Source organism: Sceloporus occidentalis, unplaced genomic scaffold (assembly GCF_023333645.1).
Source record: "Sceloporus occidentalis isolate IW3139 unplaced genomic scaffold, rSceOcc1.0.p SCAF_23, whole genome shotgun sequence".
Classification (NCBI taxonomy): Eukaryota; Metazoa; Chordata; class Lepidosauria; order Squamata; family Phrynosomatidae; genus Sceloporus; species Sceloporus occidentalis.
Window position 1 is genome coordinate 4,664,555 of NW_028317003.1, and position 20,598 is coordinate 4,685,152.

A 20,598-nucleotide genomic window follows, 5' to 3' on the forward strand; every position below is an offset into this window, starting at 1 on the left:
AAACTTTGAAAAGACTCCTGATCACCCTAGAAATCAACAAAATGGTCCAATCATTTCCTTGTTTGCTATGGTGAAAATACCATGTTTCGCATTTTGCAGAAGAATCACCTTTAATACATACCACTGTGTCAAATGAAAATGTAAAATCTAGCTATGTAAAGGTCTGGAGAGTCATGGTAAGGTTATTGTTAAATCTGAATGGATAAGACATAGACTACTAAAATTAGAAAAAAATACAACCGTAGCTCTTACCTTGACAGCATGCTGAAACAGAGAGAGGAAACATTTATCAATTATCTACAAAATATATTGTAACAATAATTAGTAATTGCACAATAAAGATATGGAACATAAGTGTTTCTCTGGAGGAATCATTGGGTTTTTTTACAAACACACGCCTACATGCGCTGCAAGATTATATCAGTGGTGCACAAGTGCCACCAAAAATTGATTTCTTAATGCTGAGCTCAGGCCTGGACTTGTCATCCAGCACACTAGGCAGATGCCTGGTTGACTGGCAGCTCATACCAGCAGATTGGCTGGATATGCGCGGCTGCACGATGCATATGTATTCATCCATCAGCCGCACATATGTCATTTGGTGGCCGGTGCTAGATAGTTTTAGACATAGTGTGATTCCCCTTGATCTGGTCAAACTAAGGAGCAATTAATCTGAACTTGGATCTTAAATTCTGTGCTTATTGACCACTCTGTCTAAAAAGGGAACTTCCAGTTACCAAGCATCCTCAACATTTTCTATCAGGGTGAGCCTCTGTTGAGATGATGATCTGCTAAATGTCAATATACTCCATTCAAATATTTAATAAAATAATTTAGATATGATATTTAAAATCACTTTTTACCAAATTTATAACTAATTATTAACTAGAAATGAGCATATGAATTTAAAACATAAAGATACATAAAGATATTTTATGTAAAGATACTTACAGCATGTATTACGGACAAAATTGATTAGATCACATTCCTGTATGATAAAAAAAACATAGTTACATTTACTTTAATTTACAGGCTCCTGCATCAACATCTATACAGCAGCTGTCCTGTAGTCTGAGTGCTACTACTCTGGGGCAACTGCTGGATGAAGTCACATTTGTGGGGGTTCTTCACATACTCATGTATTATTACTTATGGTTCACCTACAGTTATCTCCAGTGCATTGATCCTCCCAAGAAAGGTGGAAACATATAATTTGATGGTATATAAAGACCACTGTGCCCATCTAGTTGATCATTTTAAGTTTGCCTTAGCTTTGTCCTACATCCAGGGTAGGACAAAGCTAAGGCAAACTTAAAATGATCAACTAGATGGGCACAGTGGTCTTTATATACCATCAAATTATATGTTTCCACCATCCAGTCTTATCATAATGCGTTGGATTTTACGTTTCCTGGCTGTAATAATCTTTACCATAGCTGCAAGACTGCTTCACACATACAACCAGCTCAGTTCCATTATGTGTTCCATTATATTGATCTTTCTTATCCTTCGTCCAAGCTACACATGCTAGGACCCTTAAGCCTTCTCTTCTCTTGCACAACTTTTTTTACCACACTATTTTACCATTTTTCTTCATGACATACTACACCAAGATGTGACTTACAACTCTCTTTAGTGCTTGATTTACTGTTGTGTTTGTGATTACCATCACATACATATTTTACAATCTACTGAAGAAAAAAAACACTTTCCAATTAATGTTATTTGGAAAACAAGATGGCTGCTTAATTAGCAATTATGAAATTTCACACAACAAATGATAAAAAATTAAATAATAGCCTTTTACCGACAGCTCAGTGGAACCTTTCTGTCCTTTTTTACCCTAAAATTAAAATAAAGAATGTTAGTAAAAATAAAGCAATTAAGAGTAAAATTAAGTTTTTATTGGGGGCTTTTTGTGGTTGTGAATAAACTAACTACTTGTCACAGAATTGAATCATTATGCAAGAATTTGTCTTTACTGAGGTTTATATCTTTATGAAAGAGACAGACATAATTATGCATAAATATTTGTTATGATAATCTACTAGGGCTGCAACTAACGATTATTTTAATAATCGATTAGTTGGCCGATTATTTTTTCGATTAATCGATTAATCGGATAAAAAAAAACAATATGCAAATTTTTAGTTTATTTAAAATAATTTAATGAACTGGATGTTAAAAAACAACTTAAAATTTACATTAACATTCCTATTTTGTTATGATGTAATAAAAAAACAATATTTTCAAAGTACAAAAACCCAAACACAATATTTATGAAACAAAATAACCCCAAACATTCTGAAAAGAGGTGGACTATTACTGTTCAAGAAACTTTGCCCCAGCCCTGGTACTTTGCACCCAGCACTTTGCACCCAGCACTTTGCACCCAGCACTTTGCACCCAGCCCTGGCACTTTGCACCCAGCACTTTGCCCCACCCCTGGCACTTTGCACCCAGGACTTTGCACCCGGCACTTTGCACCCAGCCCTGGCACTTTGCACCCAGCACTCAGCACTTTGCCCCAGCCCTGGCACTTTGCACTCAGCACTTTGCACCCAGCCCTGGCACTTTGCACCCAGCCCTGGCACTTTGCACCCAGCACTTTGCACTGTGCCCCTGCACCCAGTCTCCAACTCTGCCCTGCACCCAGCCCTGCCCCCACATTCTGCCCTGCCCCCACACTCACACCCTGCACCCACTCTGCCCTGCACCCACACTCACACCCTGCCCTGCATCCACACCCCCACTCTGCCCTGCACCCAGTCTCCCACTCTGCCCTGCACCCCCACCCCCACTCTGCCCTGCACCCAGTCTCCTGCCCTGCCCCCACACTCACACCCTGCCCTGCATCCCCACCCCCACTCTGCCCTGCACTCAGTCTCCTACCCTGGCCTGCCCCCCCACCCCCACTCTGCCCCCCCACCCCCACTCTGCCCTGCATCCCCTGAAACCCCACCCCCACCCCCACCCCCGCGAATCGCTCTGTGCGAATGGAGCCACTCACACAGAGCGAACCGCTCTGTGCGAACGGAGCCACTCGCACAGAGCGAACCGCTCTGTGCGAACGGAGCGATTCGCACAGAGCGATTCGCACAGACATGAAGAATACTTACCTCCGGAACGCGTCACATCCGTCACGCAGTGCAGAGCGTGTAGCGGAAGCAGGGAACGCTCGCGGAGGTAAGTAAAAGGAGCCAACAACGAATCGATCACTCGATTAATCGATAACGGAAATCGTCGACAACGATTTCCGTTATCGATTATTATCGATTTTATCGATTCGTTGTTTCAGCCCTATAATCTACACACTATACTATAACAAGGTACTTTATTACATACTAGTATTTCACCTACTGAATTGCAACTTAAATGATTTAATACCCTAACAGTACCAATTCAATGTGGATCTGTCACTTTTCTGAAATAATTCTTTGTAGTGGGTGTTTAACTGTTTGACTGCTGATGGTCTGGCCTATTTATGTAGTTTTGCTATAGGTAGATTTGTGGGATGAAAGATTAATTTAGACACACAGTAAAAAAAATATGTCACATGCTACGCTCTTACACGCTTGTAGCGTGTGGCTGTGTCTATGTCTGCCTGCTGTTAACTTAAGTGTGGGCACCATCAGCCCAAGTGGCATTTTCCTGGTTTGCCCAAAGGCCTGTCAGGGCCTGATTCAAAGAAGTCTTAGATACATCTTAGTGAATGTTCATAGAGTACTATGTACTGTAGGCTTGCATATGCTTTTAAGGCCTTGAGCTTTTTCTGAAGCTTGTTATGCTACTCTGTGAGCACTGGTCTACTAAAATTTATCATAAACTCAAAAAAGACAAGAGACACAATATCTAAGCAGACAGGACACATTGTCTCTCAACCTCAAAATTTGCTTTCATTCACAAAATTAAAACAGATACTGAGTATACATTTTATTTTTTGTTTAACACCTTTAACCACAGAATATTCAGTATAATTAGGAATATTCATACAACACAATGGTATATTGTGCTAACAACTTTACCCTAGGGCCTTGAGGTCCTGGTGCTCCTGGATCACCAACACCACCTCCATGTGCATGGACCTCGAACAGAATTGAAAAACAATAGTCAATGGTTACATTTCATTTATTGGACTAGGTAAATGAAATGTGGGCTAAAAGAAATGAACAATGTACTAAAGACATTGTATCACGTAAACACATAAATTGCACTCTCTATTACATTACAGTAAACCTTAGGCTATCTTTTTTATTTCACCTAATAAGTAACTAAAAATTATATATAAATGTTCAGCATTTTAAGCACAGATGCATTTAAAAAAATGAATTAAAGAATTCTTTTTGGGAAGGGTTTGGACATTGATCAGTGCTAGAATGATGATTTTTATGCTGCGTTTAGTTATAACAAGGAATATATTGTTCCATATTCCATATTGCTCCAAGAAAAGATGTCATTAGCCAAAGTTAAAATCTTTTATTGGACTAGCATAGGAAAATTTGCCACATAAACCGTCACAACTTAAATAGATCTCTAATACTGATGGAATATTAGCCCAATAAAAAACATCAATTTTAACTGCATTAAGTTACAAAAGTAATAAAGTAAGCAGAATACGTAGAATAGCAGCTTTAAAGTGGTATCTCATAATCGAATCATATCACCACATCTTTAGGGATGGCTTAAGGTTCCAACACATATGAGATGCATGGTTGGCACATTGGGCGCAATAAGTAGGACTTAGATACACCTGGGAGAATAGTACAGACAGCCTTGCAGATCACATGATGCTGATGTTGGTGATGTGGTCTCTTTGTATACAAATAAATATATACTTACAGATGTTCCAGCAACACCTTTTTTCCCAGGATCACCTGTCACTCCAGGCTCTCCACTTGTTCCCTTGGAAATAATAAAACCATGCAGCATTATTAAGCAATAGTAATTCATAAGTCAACTGAATTTTACATGTTTTGAAGAATGCCTTTATCAAGTCTACGAACACACAAGAAACCTGCTGTACACACAGGTACAGAATAGTTTTCACTACTTTAATTGTACAACAAGAAGTAAGCAAAATATTAACTTTTTTTAGTCTAGGGAGAGACCAGGGGGATATGAAAAGTCATCCATATTTGTGATGGGATAGATTCCACTAGAACGCGTTTGTAGTAGCATATGCTCTGCGTTGACTGTGTGTCTGGTTTTCAATGATCTCACACCCATGTTACCAGTAACTGAATCGCCTGTGCGATAATTTTGACTTCAAAATATCAGTTCAAGAACAGCAGCCCAAGTCTGCTGATTTATGTTGAACCATCCAGAAATCACTATTATGATAATTATAATAATTATTATAATTCATTATAATTAAGATTTCTGGATGGTTCAACATAAATTAATTCTGATAGGTATTTACCCATTTATAAAGGCACTATTGTTATTTGCTTCAATGTGGGCTTTTTGCCTTCTGGATTATGATGAGCTTTTTCAACTTAAATTACTATGTAGCTATCTTTTTGTGCTATGCAGTATTTTTATTTATATATTGACACACGGAATATTAATACATACCTTAAAACCGCTATATCCTGGATATCCCCGATCTCCCTATGCAAAAAATAAATGCAAATATTTGAATAAGCTATGACTATAAATAAAAAATGAATGTGGTAGTATTCTTATGGCTCTTTGTCCGGAAAAAGTAGGACCGGGTAATAAAGGATTTATAGGATTCCTAGATACTTTCACAGTAGTACATAAAAATAAAACATTGAATGAGCTATTAGAAGTAAATACTAGTTTCAATGTTTGTGAAAATCAACACCCCCAAATAAAACAGCCAAAATCAACTACTTTGCGAGGCAATGCTCAATGCTAGTAATGTTTCTGTAGCTATTTTAGTCAACAAATATAGCCATTATGGTCATTCAAATACAGAGCCAGAGAGCCTTATATTACACAAAAGTGTGCTGTTCACACATTAAGTAACAAAATGTGGACACCCCTCATCATCATTAAGTGTTTTTAAGTACAAAAATCCACTGTTCTCTGTAGAATCACTAATTAAAGATTTTCAAACAGCCTGTGGAAGTAACATCAGCACAAGCAATGTGCGTCATCTTCAAGAAATGGGTTTCTATGGCTGAGCAGCTGAACACAAACTGAAGATCACGATGTACAATGGCAAGTGTCGGTTGGAGTGGTATAAAGCATATCGCCACTGCACTCTAAAGCAGCAGAAACATGTTCTCCAGAGTGATGAATCACACTATCTGGAAGTCTACTACCTGCCAAAATACATATTGCCTGCTGTAAAGTTTGGAGGAGGAGATTTAATGGCATGGGGCTGTTTTTCAGGATTGGGGCCGTACCCCGTAGTTCCAATGAAGGGTAATGTAAATGTCTACAGGAACTAAAGTGGCCTGTACAGATAGCTCTGAGCATAACCCCATTCTCCACATTTTGAATGAATTGTAATGAGTCAGGCCTTCTGGTCCAACATCATTTCCTGACCTCACAAATGCTCTTTGGCTGAATGGGCACAAATTCCCACAAACACACTCTAAGCCTTCCCAGAAGAGTAGAGTGTGCCAATAGTATCACAGATAATATCCCACGTCAGCACTGTGCATTCCAAAAACGGTAGAATAGGCACACTATTGTTGTGAGCATACTATCTGTTTTATGTGCACAAAGATATCTTGTTCTTTTCTGTTACATGATGTAAGTGCCCATCAGCAAACACTTAATTCACAAATATTTAGTGACGTGTTCCATAAAACAGCTATTCTAGATTATCAACACAATAAAATGTTATATTTGCTGTGTTAATTTGGGACACAGTGTATATACAAGTGTGATATGATTTCACCTTTGCTCCCTTTTTTCCAACTGCTCCATAGTCAGGCTTGCCATTTTCCCCCTGTAAACAAAGATGTTATACAAAATCATACGAACAACTTAATATTTACATTTTTGTTCTCTATTTGGAAGAGCCACAAAGTAGAAAAACAAATTTTTGTCAACTAATTTCACACTTTAGGAAGCTGAAAAATCAGTGTTTGAGTTAAAACAGGTATAATGTTGCTACCACCCAATTTCAGTCAAGCTCATCTGCTCATGGTCAGTCTCAAGAAATGTTCTACAGACCTGGGATGGTCCCATGTGTTAATGGTTTGCCTAGCTTTGTGGATAACACATTTTCCAAGTTAACCATTTAAAAATCTAGGCAGACCAAAAGAAATGGTCTACATAAGTCTTTCTCAAGTGTGGCCACCAGCCCACAAAGCAAATGTGGTCTTATATGTGGTCACCAGCTTAATCATGGATGTTCACCAAATCCCCGCACTACCAATCTTAATACGGATGAACTATATGTGTCTGTATGTGTTTAAGGAAGCATTTGGGTAATGGAAAGTGCCTGTGAATGTGTTTGTATATGTGTGCTGGAATGTGTTAGTATACGTCATTGTGAGAGACTATGTGGATGTGTATATGTCTATAGGAATATGAATGTTTTATGTATATGTTGGTAATCCTATGTGGGTTCTGTAATGTTTAAATGGTAAAATAATGTAGATTAGTTCTGAATGCATTATCTAACCTCAGGTCCTCGTTGTCCCATTGGTCCAGGGTCTCCTTTATCGCCAAGTTCTCCAGGTTCTCCCTGTCATAGAAATAAACAGAACTGATGTAAAAAACTTGGAAATATACCCTTAGAAATGTATATAAACTTGGCATGTATGTGAGCGCATGGTGTTAGAGTATTATTAAGAGGCTGTCTGTCCTTGGTGAGTCAATCTCAAATCTTTTTTTGCATGACATTTCACCCTTTGGGGATTTCTTGGGGTTCACCCCAGGTAGAAAGGTAGTAGGGCAGTCGGGGATAGTAACCTGCCCCTTTAAATTAAATATATATTCTTACTGATGTTAACTGAGCCAATCAGAATGAATCTTAACGCTCAAACCATGATCACTGATCTAGAATTGCATATGCACAAGTAAGCTACCAGAGGTCAAATATCCACAATAAAATGCTGATTTGGAGAAACAGTAAATGTCACTTCACTTACCGTCTTTCCCTTGGCACCAGCATTCCCAGGGTTTCCTTTACTGCCCTCGGCCCCAAAAGTACCCTAAGTTAGATTACAATGAAAAAAGTAACAGTATTAAATATGTCCATATTATTACTGCAATATACAGAATATACACATTAATACCAGATTCACACACTCCACGCAAAACTTAGCATCCTAGAAAGGCACATTAATCCGCCTGTGTTACCCTATGACCAGAGAACATACTCTATCTCATATTGGTTTGTCAAATTTAGTTTGATCCTCTAATAACAGTTAGAAGAGCAAGGTGGAGGTGAGAAAGAAGAACATGATTATGTGGAGAGCATACACAGACATCACTACAGCGTGTGTCAGGGTCTAGGGGTGGCAATATTTGTAGGCAGAGGTGGTACGATCAACAGGCCAGGGTTGGCTGTAGAGAATGGAGTTGGCAGGGACCGTGAGCAGATCAAAAGGAAAGAAGGAGAGAAAGGAGATATTAAGGATGTATTATACAATAGAAATGTTTCACCTCTGGAATTAAAATGTAGCTTTTATGATAAATCACTAAACTACCAAATATATTGCTAAGAACTGCACATGAATTTCATGAAGACATTTCATCTTATCCCTAATGGCTGCTATCTGGTCTGCCTATACTACTTATTTTATCTATCTGTTTCTTAGAATCATAAGCACAAAGGGTTATTTTGATGGCAGCACACATGTCAGGTCACTGGAGTGTCGCTGCCTAAATTTGTCATTATGAAGGGCAAATGCTGGAATTCTTCTCCATCAGGAAGGGCTGAGTTGGTCCTTAATGGCAGAGGACACTATGAATAAACTATTCACTATTGATTTAACTATGTATTATACAGGTCTGGCCAAGCTCTTCCCACAGAATATCCTCACTGGGGTTGGACTTCCATAATGTAGAGAGAAGTCAAAGAGTGGAAACCACAACTCTTCTGCAATCTCTCCTGACAACTCTAGTAAATAAACCCCCTGTCTAGAATTATTTTGCATCACCTTCTTCAATTCCTGGATTAATACAAGTATTACCAACACAAAATAAAGGGCGCCGTAATAAGCATTCAATTAAACACATATGTCTGATCATTACTATGACTTTGTAAATCCTGGTTTGTATTCACAATTGTTGTTATGACTTACTGGAACCCCATTTGGTCCTCTCAATCCTTTTTCCCCTTTTATTCCAGGAATACCAATTTCTCCCTGTGGGAATATGAACAACATGTGGTTGTATGGTGTATTACAATGTAACCAGATAATAAATAAAAACACAGATACAATTTCTTTGGATGAACAAAGGCCGTGGTCTTTTATTTAGCTTATAACAAAATTACCATATAAACACTCAACCAATAACTTAGTATCAACCTCATAAATAACCACAACTCTTGGCCCAAACCACAGAGTTAATAAATTACAACAAGGCCGACTGCCCCAAAGCCGGTCGGCCTACCACTGAAACAACCCCTTTGTTCACTCTCTTTACAGAAAGCAACTTAACCCCAATAAAAGCCACAACATGACATATACTTTTCTTTTTTTTTTTTAAATATAAAAATACATATACGTAAAATAAAAAAGCCGAGGGGGGGCGGGCGACAATTCAGCAGCTCTTCCATGCTGCCCCCCGAAGCCGTGCTGAAAACCGCCGCTCACCAGACGCAATAAAGGTCAGTGCAGTCGGTTAACGCAGCCTGGGGTAGTGAAACGAACGCCTCAGGCACAGCGCTTATATAGTGCAAAATCCCGCCCAAACCATAGCGCGAGCTGTCCGCGAGCGCAACAAAAAGCAGCAGCGCGAGGAAAACTAAGCGGCGCGAGGCAAACTAAGCGGCGCGAGCCGCCACCAGAACATTCTTTTCAAAAAAGGCGGGCAAAACTGAGCGGCGCGAGCGCATGCAAAACACAAACCAGGATATCCTTTGCCTGACCCCTGCAGACTTAACCCCTTCACATCCTTAGCTTCCCCAACAACCACATGTAACCCTGTGCTATTTACACAGGGTTTTTTCATGTGGTTGTATGGTGTATTACAATGTAACCAGATAATAAACAAAAACACAGATACAATTTCTTTGGATGAACAAAGGCCGTGGTCTTTTATTTAGCTTATAACAAAATTACCATATAAACACTCAACCAATAACTTAGTATCAACTTCATAAATAACCACAACTCTTGGCCCAAACCACAGAGTTAATAAATTAAAACAAGGCCGACTGCCCCAAAGCCGGTCGGCCTACCACTGAAACAACCCCAACCGCCACAAATGGATACTAAAACCCATTTGTGGCCCCTTCCACAAAAACCACGGCCTTCTCAACCATGCTCTGAAGATTTGAATTAAAAATATCACAACCAATAAATGATAAATGAACACCATCATTTCTGTACAAGCCTTCACATCCACCTTCCAATTCCGAATGTCTGAAACTTAAACCCCCCTCCATAACCATAAATTTTTCCATAGATCTATTTAATTTCCGCCGCACTCTGTCCAATGCGCGTAACTCCTTATGATTCAACCAAATTAAACGAGGAACAATTTCAGACCATACTAACTTAGTGCCTACAAAAACATCCTTTAACTGTTCAATAACATCTTTAAAATCCATTAATAACTGAACAGACCTTACCTTACCAATATCATTACCCCCACAATGTATTATCATAACATCAGGCCATGGAAACAATTTAATAAAACCCAAAATATTAGCTTTCAGTTTATAAATGCTTAAACCCCGTATACCCATCCAATAGATAACGATTGAGGCAGGGTTAAAACCCAAATTTTCTCCATAGCATCGTTCAGCAGCTCTCCGATGTGCCCAGAATACAAAAGAATGTCCTATTATCCAAACCACTATTGGACGCTTTTCTGAAAAGAAATCAATATTAACATAAAAACATAAAACTTACATCAAATGTGGTCTAACATAAACTTTAAAACGGTTAGAGTCCCACCTACCCAACCTTTTAATTACAGAATTATCCAGCCCCAGCAGAGCCGCCTCTGTAGCGGCACCAATACGAAATGAATGTGAAGAAATTTTCTCGGAACCTAAACCTAGACTTACTAAACAATTCCGTAAAATTTTCCTAAATTGAAATTGGGTTAACGGCAACCCTGAACGATGTATTAACCAGTTACCGTTAAACTCTGGCCTTTTGCTATTGAAAAAATCTGCTGTTCTTACCGGCCAGATTTCACAATTGGTTACTTCATTCAATGTAACCCAGCAGCCTTTTCCTGATTTATCTGTCTTAGAAGATCTTAAATATATTAGCAATTTATCCCTGCATAAAACATCCTCAAACTGAATACCCGAACCACCTTTACTATTTGCTGCCACCAATTCGCATATGCGAAAGGCACCAAAGAATGCTATGATAAAAGCTGTCTTAAATAATAGGGCTTCATATTCATCAATTATCATGCACGACAGCCACCAGCTTTTGCAGCAAATTAAAAGAAATTGGTTTTCTAACATCCACACTCCTGTGTTTCCGAGCGAAACCTTTTAAGATTTGCTTAATTAAAAATTCTTTACCTACCGCTTGTTTCCCTGCTAGCTTCATGAAAAAAGAAACCCCTAATAAATAACAATCAATCCTACTACGCGAAAAACCCAGATTAATCAATCTTAAAACAAACTCTAACGTTAACTCTAAATTATTATCAAACTCATTTAACCCTTTATCCTTCATAAAAAGAATCCATTCCTGCCAAGCTCTAGAATAGTTATCCCATGTAGCCTTAGAAAGAGAATTGTATATATAAAAACTTAACTTGGCGATGTTAAACGCCAAACATCCCCTGGAACTGTTATTCCCTCCTTGTTTGCCATGGGCGCCAAACGCCTGAAAACCTTAAAATCAAACCGAGATAAAGCGTCAGCGATACTATTATTAACTCCCTCAATGTGTTTAGCTTTCAACCAAATATTATATTTTAAACATAAAAACACCAGATGCCTAAGTAAATTAATAACTGGTACTGATTTTGCTCTTAACGTATTAACCACCCACACTACTCCCATATTATCACAATGCAATAAAATCCGTTTATTAACCCAATGCTCACCCCATAAATAAAAAGCCACCACGACCGGAAAAAGTTCCAGCAAAACCAAATTCTTTGTCCATCCCGCTGCAAACCAAGATAAAGGCCATTTCTCAGCAGCCCATAACCCTTGCCAATAGATACCAAATCCAACCGAACCTGCAGCATCAGTATACAATTCCAAATCATTAGCACTAACAAAATCACTCTGAAAAACTGTAGAACCATTAAAATTTTTAAGAAAAAGTTTCCAAACCTTCAAATCCTCCTTGACTTGCTTATTAACCCTCACTCTATGATAACCGACCTTTTTACCGGCAATACTTCTTGCCATAAGCCGTGAAAAAATTCTGCCCATGGGCATAATTCTAGCTGCAAAGTAGAGCTGGCTTAACAACGACTGAAACTTTTTAACCGTTACTTTCTTTGCCAATAAAACTTCATCAATCACCATTCTTAATTTACAAATTTTATCTAAAGGCAGCCTAAATTCCATATTAACCGTATCTATAACGATACCCAAAAATTGCAGCAATGTTGTAGGGAGAACAGTCTTATCCTTGGCTAAAGGAATCCCCAAAAACTCTGCAATCTCCAAGAAAGTATTTAGCAGCATAGTACAATCACCCGAACCTCTTTTCCCTATAAACAGAAAATCATCTAGATAATGAACTTCTGAACTACAACCCGAAACCGTTTTAACTAACCATTCTAAAAAACTAGAGAAAGCTTCAAAATAAAAACATGAAATAGCACAACCCATCGGTAAACACTTATCAAAATAAAATTTACCCTCAAACTGAAAACCTAAAGAACTAAAACAATCCGGATGAATGGGCAACAGCCTAAACGCCGCTTCTATGTCAACTTTTGCTAACATAGCATCCTTACCACAACGCCTAACCCAAAACAAAGCATCCTCAAACGATGCATATTTAACAGGAAAGTTTTCCACATTAATTTGGTCATTTAATGAACCACCCTTTGGGAATGATAAATGGTGGATCAGACGAAAAGAACCCGTCTCCTTCTTAGGCACTAGCCCCAAAGGGGACAATCGAAACTTTTCAAATGGCGGAGACCTAAAAGGACCTTCAATCCTACCCAACGTCAGTTCCTTCTCAATCTTATCACGTACAATTAGAACATTTCCATTAACGGATTTAAGATTATCCACCCAAACAAAATTATCCACATCATATAACGGAATCTTAAAACCATTATTAAAACCATGAAATAATAACTCAGCCATCCGTTTGTCTGGGTAGCTGCTTAAACAAAGGCGCAGTCTTGCCACTATCACCGGCGTCACTGCTTTTTGGAATTGAATCCCTCCCACTTGAATTTCCACTGTTCCTCCGAAAACACCTGGAACCAGGGTGATTACCTCCACAAACCGCACATTCATGTTTAAATTTACAGGCATTCATAAACTTACATTGAGCCTCATTAAAAGCCCAACATACCCCTTTCTGCCGCAACTGGTTAACATGGGCTGACTGAAATCTGTTCGTATAATTATAACGCTGAGGGAGCATTATGCTCACCCATGTCCCCACGTCTTTCATTCCAAATTTTAAATTTTTATGTACCGCCAATTTCTGATGAAAAATTTCATCATAATTGAACCATGACATGCCCCCAAAGTTTTTATACGCTTCAAGGACAGACTCAAGGTGCTGAAATAAACCTGAACTGCTTTCCTTATGTTTTTCACAGTAAACACTGGAATAAATACAAAATGCCTGACACCAGTTATTAAATGACCTAGGGACAGGTCTTCTCCTGTCCTCCTCTTTATCCTGCTTAACCAGAAACTCCTTAGATGCTGGAAGCAGTGACAAAATATCAACGTATTCGTTGCTCCAAATTTTTTCTTTTAAAGTTTTAGATGAATGAAAGCCCAGCGGTGACATTTCACAAGACAAAGCCTCTTTCATATTAACCTCATTAACAAAACATCTTTGACTATTCATAACATTAGACCCCCAAGCCTGAGCTGGATTAGGGCCCTGCCATTCCTTAAGGATATCAACTAAAGAACCGACCACCGCGTTTAACTTATCAAGATCACCTCTTGGGCACTCACCCACAGCCGCAGCCGAATTGGCATGTCCTGAGGAAGGTCCTGGCTGATCCAGATCCTCCTGATGAACAGGAACAGATGCAGCCAGAGAATGACGCCTGCATCCGGAGTCCAGCTGACTCTGACGATCGTCTCCCTCTTCTTCTTGCTGGTACCTTCTCTTCTTGCAGGGCTGTTTGCCTCTAACAGCCCTGGCAGCTTGAGAACGCCGAGATGCTCCTTTACCTGGTCTACTTCCGGGTTCAGCGCCTTGAAATGACGTAGACGCGTCTTCATGATCCCGCGATGACAGCCTTCTATCTCGCGATACCTGGACCACACGATAAGCAGCCGCGCCATCTTCCCCAGCTGTAGACTCCTCCTCCGCGACGTCTCCAGCTTCAGCCAGCACCGCAACAGGAGAAACTTCATCTGTGCCCGGAGCCGAAGACAGACAGGACTGCAGCCTCTTCAAAGCCTCTTCTCCCGGCTCTCTCGCGAAGACAATTCAGCAGCTCTTCCATGCTGCCCCCCGAAGCCGTGCTGAAAACCGCCGCTCACCAGACGCAATAAAGGTCAGTGCAGTCGGTTAACGCAGCCTGGGGTAGTGAAACGAACGCCTCAGGCACAGCGCTTATATAGTGCAAAATCCCGCCCAAACCATAGCGCAAGCTGTCCGCGAGCGCAACAAAAAGCAGCAGTGCGAGGAAAACTAAGCGGCGCGAGGGAAACTAAGCGGCGCGAGCCGCCACCAGAACATTCTTTTCAAAAAAGGCGGGCAAAACTGAGCGGCGCGAGCGCATGCAAAACACAAACCAGGCTGTCCTTTGCCTGACCCCTGCAGACTTAACCCCTTCACATCCTTAGCTTCCCCAACAACCACATGTAACCCTGTGCTATTTACACAGGGTTTTTTCAAATGATGAGCGGTATTAAGTAGACAGACCTTTCTTTTTGCCTGCATGGTTGGAATATGTTTTGTAACGTCATTAGGATAAGTATTGAACAATGATAACATACGCACCAACATTTCCATCCTAAGACAAAGGGGGTGGGACCTAAAGGGGGCGTGGTCACAGACTCTGCATGACCCTGCACCATTGAGCTCTAGGCTACCCAGTACAGATATTGGGTACTTTGGAGCTTATTTAAAAGTGTTTAAGCTGTGTGTGTTATACATACCTAGTTAAAATGTAAAGGTGCGGTGCACAGTGTAATGCAGTATTTTTATGCCAAGACAGACCCAAATGTGACGGTACAGGACCCAAAAAAGATATAACAGTATAAAGAAGACTAGACATGTAGATTACTGAATTTTAGACAATACAGGAAAATCAGTAATTACAGCTTTTGAAGCAGTGAGCATGTTTCCCTGTTCACTGTTTGTTGAGTATCTCCTCTGTACTCACAGACTGACCAAGCAAGAGAATCTGGAAAGTGTTCCTTTCCATAATTAATCTGTTGGCACATCAACAGTTCCGGTTGATGGATAATGAATTATAGATGTAAGTAGCAACTAAATACTGTTAAATCACCAAAAAGCCTTGATGCTTGATCATTTGCCACATTGTTGCACTGTGCCTGCACTTAAACTCTCAACTCTCTCAACGTTATTCTAAAATGTATAATTTACAGGGAATCTTATTTACTGTATAAAAGCTTGAGTAGATTTGTACGCTTTCAACTAAGCAGCATTTATTTTTCATCTCATAATGTTTTTGTTTAGCAAATAAATATTAGGAGTTCAGCGGTGGTTTTCTTCCATCTGAAGGTTTAATAAAAGAAACAACACAGAAACCTTTGAGAAACTCAGTTTCTATGAGGACAACTTAGTGCTCATCACATGACAAGTGTTCCCAGGAAAATTATGAATGAGACTTGAATAAAGAATTACTTCTGGGAAGGGTGAATACAATCAACAAAACTAGGATTTTTTTGTCCTACACTGCATTTAGTTATATATTGTGTTAGTTACAGCAAAGTAGGTGGAACAGCATCTTTAACTGCACCTTGCTGTGACACCGTTGGAAATGCAGCTATTTCAGTATGCATCCGATTCTTTCAGGCACATCATGAACATAAAATACCTCTACAGTTTCAATTGTAAAATGCATGATATCCAGATTTGATCATCACGCAGCTGTGTGGCAGTTTTTCATTGTTCTGGATTCTAGATAATCCTTGTGATGTTTAAATTGACTAAAACATATTTTACAATTTCCACATAGGAATCATGTTATATAAAGCAAGTGAAATGTGAAAAATGTTAAACTTAATTATTATTATTATAGACTTTTAGAATTGATTATGAAGGGAATATTTGTGATTATAATTACATATATATGGATATTTTTTAATTAGGCACCATATTATTTTACCTTTCACCATTATTTAAACCATTTGGTTGTCATCATTAGCAAGTCACTATATCATATGCCTTGTGACTGGCTTTATTTGAAAGACTCTCAGGGTCACTGCATATAGACAGTTTCCAACTATAAGGAACCGGACCAAACAAAAGGGAGGACATTGAAGTCCTGGTTAATTCTGGCCAGAGCTGGTGCAAGGATTTTTGCCACCCTAGGCAAAACATAATTTTGCCGCCCCCTGGTTCCACCCCCACAAGCCCCTCCCCTTTTGTCCTCTTAACTGGCTGACTCGCTCCCCATAGTGACTGTGAGCCGTGGCCGCGCTAACTGAATGACCGCGGACGGCCTCCCATCAAGTGACCGCGAGCCGCGGCGGTTCGTGGCTGCAGGCTCCGCGGCTGTGATTCTGGCATACATGAAATCAGAGAAGGAACTGCATGACAAGGGAGAGTGAGCTAGGTAAGGGTTAAGGAAAAATCTAGCAAAGGGGGTATCAAGTGAGGGCTCATGGGATGTCATGGTTGAGGGGCAGCTGTGATATGTGTGTGCTAGGGGGAGGAGCAGTCAGTCGCCATCCCAAAAACACATTGCCCATCAGCCAAAAATGATTCTTGTCTGCCACCAAGTTCTATGTTTCTATGCCCACTTTTCCTGCCCCAAACCCCAGCTATTTTCCGTGCAAGAAATGTGCCTAATGCATCTACATGTATGTGATAGGCTTATTGCCAGTAAGTTCCAGCTCTGGCTCAGTGAATGCATTGGGTGGGCATTTATACATACGCCTGGGCGCATGTGCAGAAAGTGATTCCATTGGTTTGAATGGGAGCGCTTTTCCTGTCACAGATTACACAACATAACAACTAGTATTTATATAGACCCTTTCTCCCATTGGAAGCACACGCTCTCTGAATTAACTAAACCGGCAGCTGAATAATAGATGTTATTATTACCCGATCAATGGTACTCATTTATCAACCTCAGAAGGATTAAGGGCTGAGTTGACTCTGCCGGGATTTGAACCTGCGACCCTGAGGTTTCAACAGGCGATACAGTCACGGTACAATTCAGTTAGAAGAATTGTCGGACCACTCAGCAGGAGAAAAGAGCTGCCGCTTCTGCGTCAGTTCTTTTTTTTAAATTGAAGAAAGCATATTAAAGTGCTCACAGAGTACTTTAATATGCTTTCATTTTTAGAGGGTCTGTGAGGAACAGTTTTTTGGGAGCAACAAATAAAAAGGTTGCTCCTAGACTGGAAAAAAGGACTAATTGCATATCATGTTCTGTTATTTTTGTCATGAGATGTGGAATCTCAGACCATTCAATAAGTAAGTTTACAGCAAAATTAGTCTTGACTGTTGCCAAGTCCTTTCCAAGAGAAATAATTTTCACTAGATGAATGAAATTAAACAGAAACAGGGTCAGAGTGGTTAAGAAAACATAATGTGAGGTTTTAAGAAAACTCAAACTATGTTCATTCAGTTCAAGATTAAATGCTTCTTTGATTAAGGCCCTGTTTACATTTTCTTTCTGTAAACCCACATTGTTATGTAACGCTTAACCTGCATCTGTTTGCCCATCGCACAGGACAATGGAATATGACGGCACAGAGCCGTCGCTAGCTCCTTTTGTGCCCGAGGCAAACTGTCCCACCCATTGTCTACTTGGGTAGTAGCAGAAGTTTTCTGTTACTGAGCCACAACACCGTCTCAAACGGAGATACAACCATTAAGTAATAAAGTATTTACATATTATGGGCTGAAGATCTAGCAAGCAGTCTAAAATAGCTATTAACTCCCTAAAGCAACATTTCTGTTACATAATTGGAGAAAAATATAGGTCTCATATAGGTTTCCTTTTTTATTCTTTCCTTATGACCTAGTAATAGTGACATGAAAACACTGGTTTATTACGCAATGAAAATGTTTCTGGGGAGAAGAACATTACAAAGATTAATGCTTCCTGAATTGCTTTCTGGAAATTTCACTCTAGCTTGAGCATTATATGTTTCTTGGAGTAGAAACTCACACATTTCAGGAAGTGGGGTCATTTCCCAGCTCATTGTGTATGATGATGTTAGCAAGCTTGTACTATGTGCAACCATGGACTTCACCAGTGCCCCATTCATTTACAATGAAGAAAAGGCTGACCCATGACATTGTGCTGCCTGGGCCCGAGGAATATCAGAATATATAAAGCTTCTCTTTACCTCATGCCCTTTGAGTCCTTGGTCACCTACAAATCCAGGTTCCCCATCACTTCCTTTCACTCCCTTTAGAGAGAAAAGCAGTTTATTAAAAAAAAAACATTTAAGCCTAAATCATCATGGTTCTATTTTATTGCACAAGCAAGAAGTGTTTTTTGTGGGTGTTTACTTAACAATCATTAATTTGCATGCATGTTTTCAGAATTCTGAAAAGAAAAAACTATACCTTTGGACCTAGAATTCCTCTTCTGCCAGGTAAAGACTACAAATAAAAATAAAAAAATAAAATAACAAGTATACTTCTTTTCTGCACACATAACAACATTTTTGCAAGAAAATCATGAAACAAAATGATAAAGCTAGGCCACTAGGACTATTTTACTATGACTACAAACTCACAGTTTTTAATGTTATAGTATTATTATATGGTTTATTTCAAGCAACCCATCTTCAGTGACCAGTCCAGCACAAAGAGAATTAAAAAAATTACTTGGCTACATGGATTATACCTAGCATTCCTTGTGCCTATGGAACGTGCAGTTAATTAATACAGAGTTTACCTGCACAACCAAAGAGGGAGCACTGGTGCGAAGCAAAGGGATTTGGTTTTACCACTGGAAGCCAGTGTGACCACATTGGCCATGTTTTCCAGGACACATAATTTTTACATATTGATGACCAGCCTAGGTAAAGTGCTGCCCTGCAGTATGGAGGATGTATAACTGACTGGTTCCTTTTCACGAGTCTATACATCCCGCATACTGCAGGGCAGCACTTTACCTGTGCTGGTCATCAATATGTAAAAATGATATGTGTCCTGGAAAACATGGCCAATGCGGTCACCCAACTAGAAGGTCGTATTATAAAGTGTTTTGTCAATTTATTAGATTGAAACAAGATACACATTACCTTACAGATTATGCTTGCAGTGAATTTATTGATTTATATCCACTACAGCATTTGCTGCATTTTATTAATATTTCTTCCACCGATACCAAAAAAGTAGAAAGTGTGAAAAGCCCATGTTTTGCTGTTTAACTCAACGTGGCTGGTTAAATTATATTTTTGTTAGCACTTACTCCGGTTCCTTTTGATCCGAGTATTCCTATATCTCCTTCAATTCCAGGGTCACCCTGTTAAAATACAGAAATATGTTAAAAATTTTAAAATAGTATTTATGCAAACAAAAACAACAAAAATGTGCATTACATAGAACATCCTCCTTCATACATCCTACACATAAGGAAAATCCCATATGGACATGTCTGCATGTAAGGAAAGTTCCATATGGACATGTCTGCATGTAAGGAAAGTCCCGTATGGACATGTCTGCATGTTAGGAAAGTCCCATATGGACATGTCTGCATGTAAGGAAAGTTCCGTATGGACATGTCTGCATGTAAGGAAAGTTCCATATGGACATGTCTGCATGTAAGGAAAGTTCCATATGGACATGTCTGCATGTAAGGAAAGTTCCGTATGGACATGTCTGCATGTAAGGAAAGTCTCGTATGGACATGTCTGCATGTAAGGAAAGTTCCGTATGGACATGTCTGCATGTAAGGAAAGTTCCATATGGACATGTCTGCATGTAAGGAAAGTTCTATATGGACATGTCTGCATGTAAGGAAAGTTCCGTATGGACATGTCTGCATGTAAGGAAAGTCTCGTATGGACAAGCCTACTCTCTAGCTTTACTCTTGCATATGCAGGAGCTCCAGATTTGAGGCTGCATGTTCAGAATAGACTTTATAATTATTTAATCAATAGACTGAATTATTGTATGTATTTTTAGTAGGTATTTT

At 39.4% G+C, this 20,598-nt stretch overlaps 1 protein-coding gene across 1 annotated transcript in view; it reads right to left on the minus strand.

Moving 5' to 3' along the window:
• The window catches only part of LOC149300717 (collagen alpha-6(VI) chain-like), an 83,857-nt gene that overhangs the window by 40,527 nt on the left and 22,732 nt on the right, over window positions 1-20,598 (minus strand). Inside the window, exons 15-30 of the mRNA XM_089484768.1 lie at window positions 19,873-19,926; window positions 18,797-18,859; window positions 15,785-15,836; window positions 13,595-14,653; window positions 12,472-12,798; window positions 12,178-12,372; window positions 10,730-10,971; window positions 9,234-9,296; window positions 8,076-8,138; window positions 7,607-7,669; window positions 6,875-6,925; window positions 4,840-4,902; window positions 4,026-4,085; window positions 1,808-1,843; window positions 952-988; window positions 253-264 (exon numbers count right to left, since the gene is read on the minus strand). Of these exons, the coding sequence (XP_089340894.1) occupies window positions 253-264; window positions 952-988; window positions 1,808-1,843; window positions 4,026-4,085; window positions 4,840-4,902; window positions 6,875-6,925; window positions 7,607-7,669; window positions 8,076-8,138; window positions 9,234-9,296; window positions 10,730-10,971; window positions 12,178-12,372; window positions 12,472-12,798; window positions 13,595-14,653; window positions 15,785-15,836; window positions 18,797-18,859; window positions 19,873-19,926 (2,440 nt within the window). The remainder of the gene's footprint in view (window positions 1-252; window positions 265-951; window positions 989-1,807; window positions 1,844-4,025; window positions 4,086-4,839; window positions 4,903-6,874; window positions 6,926-7,606; window positions 7,670-8,075; window positions 8,139-9,233; window positions 9,297-10,729; window positions 10,972-12,177; window positions 12,373-12,471; window positions 12,799-13,594; window positions 14,654-15,784; window positions 15,837-18,796; window positions 18,860-19,872; window positions 19,927-20,598) is intronic.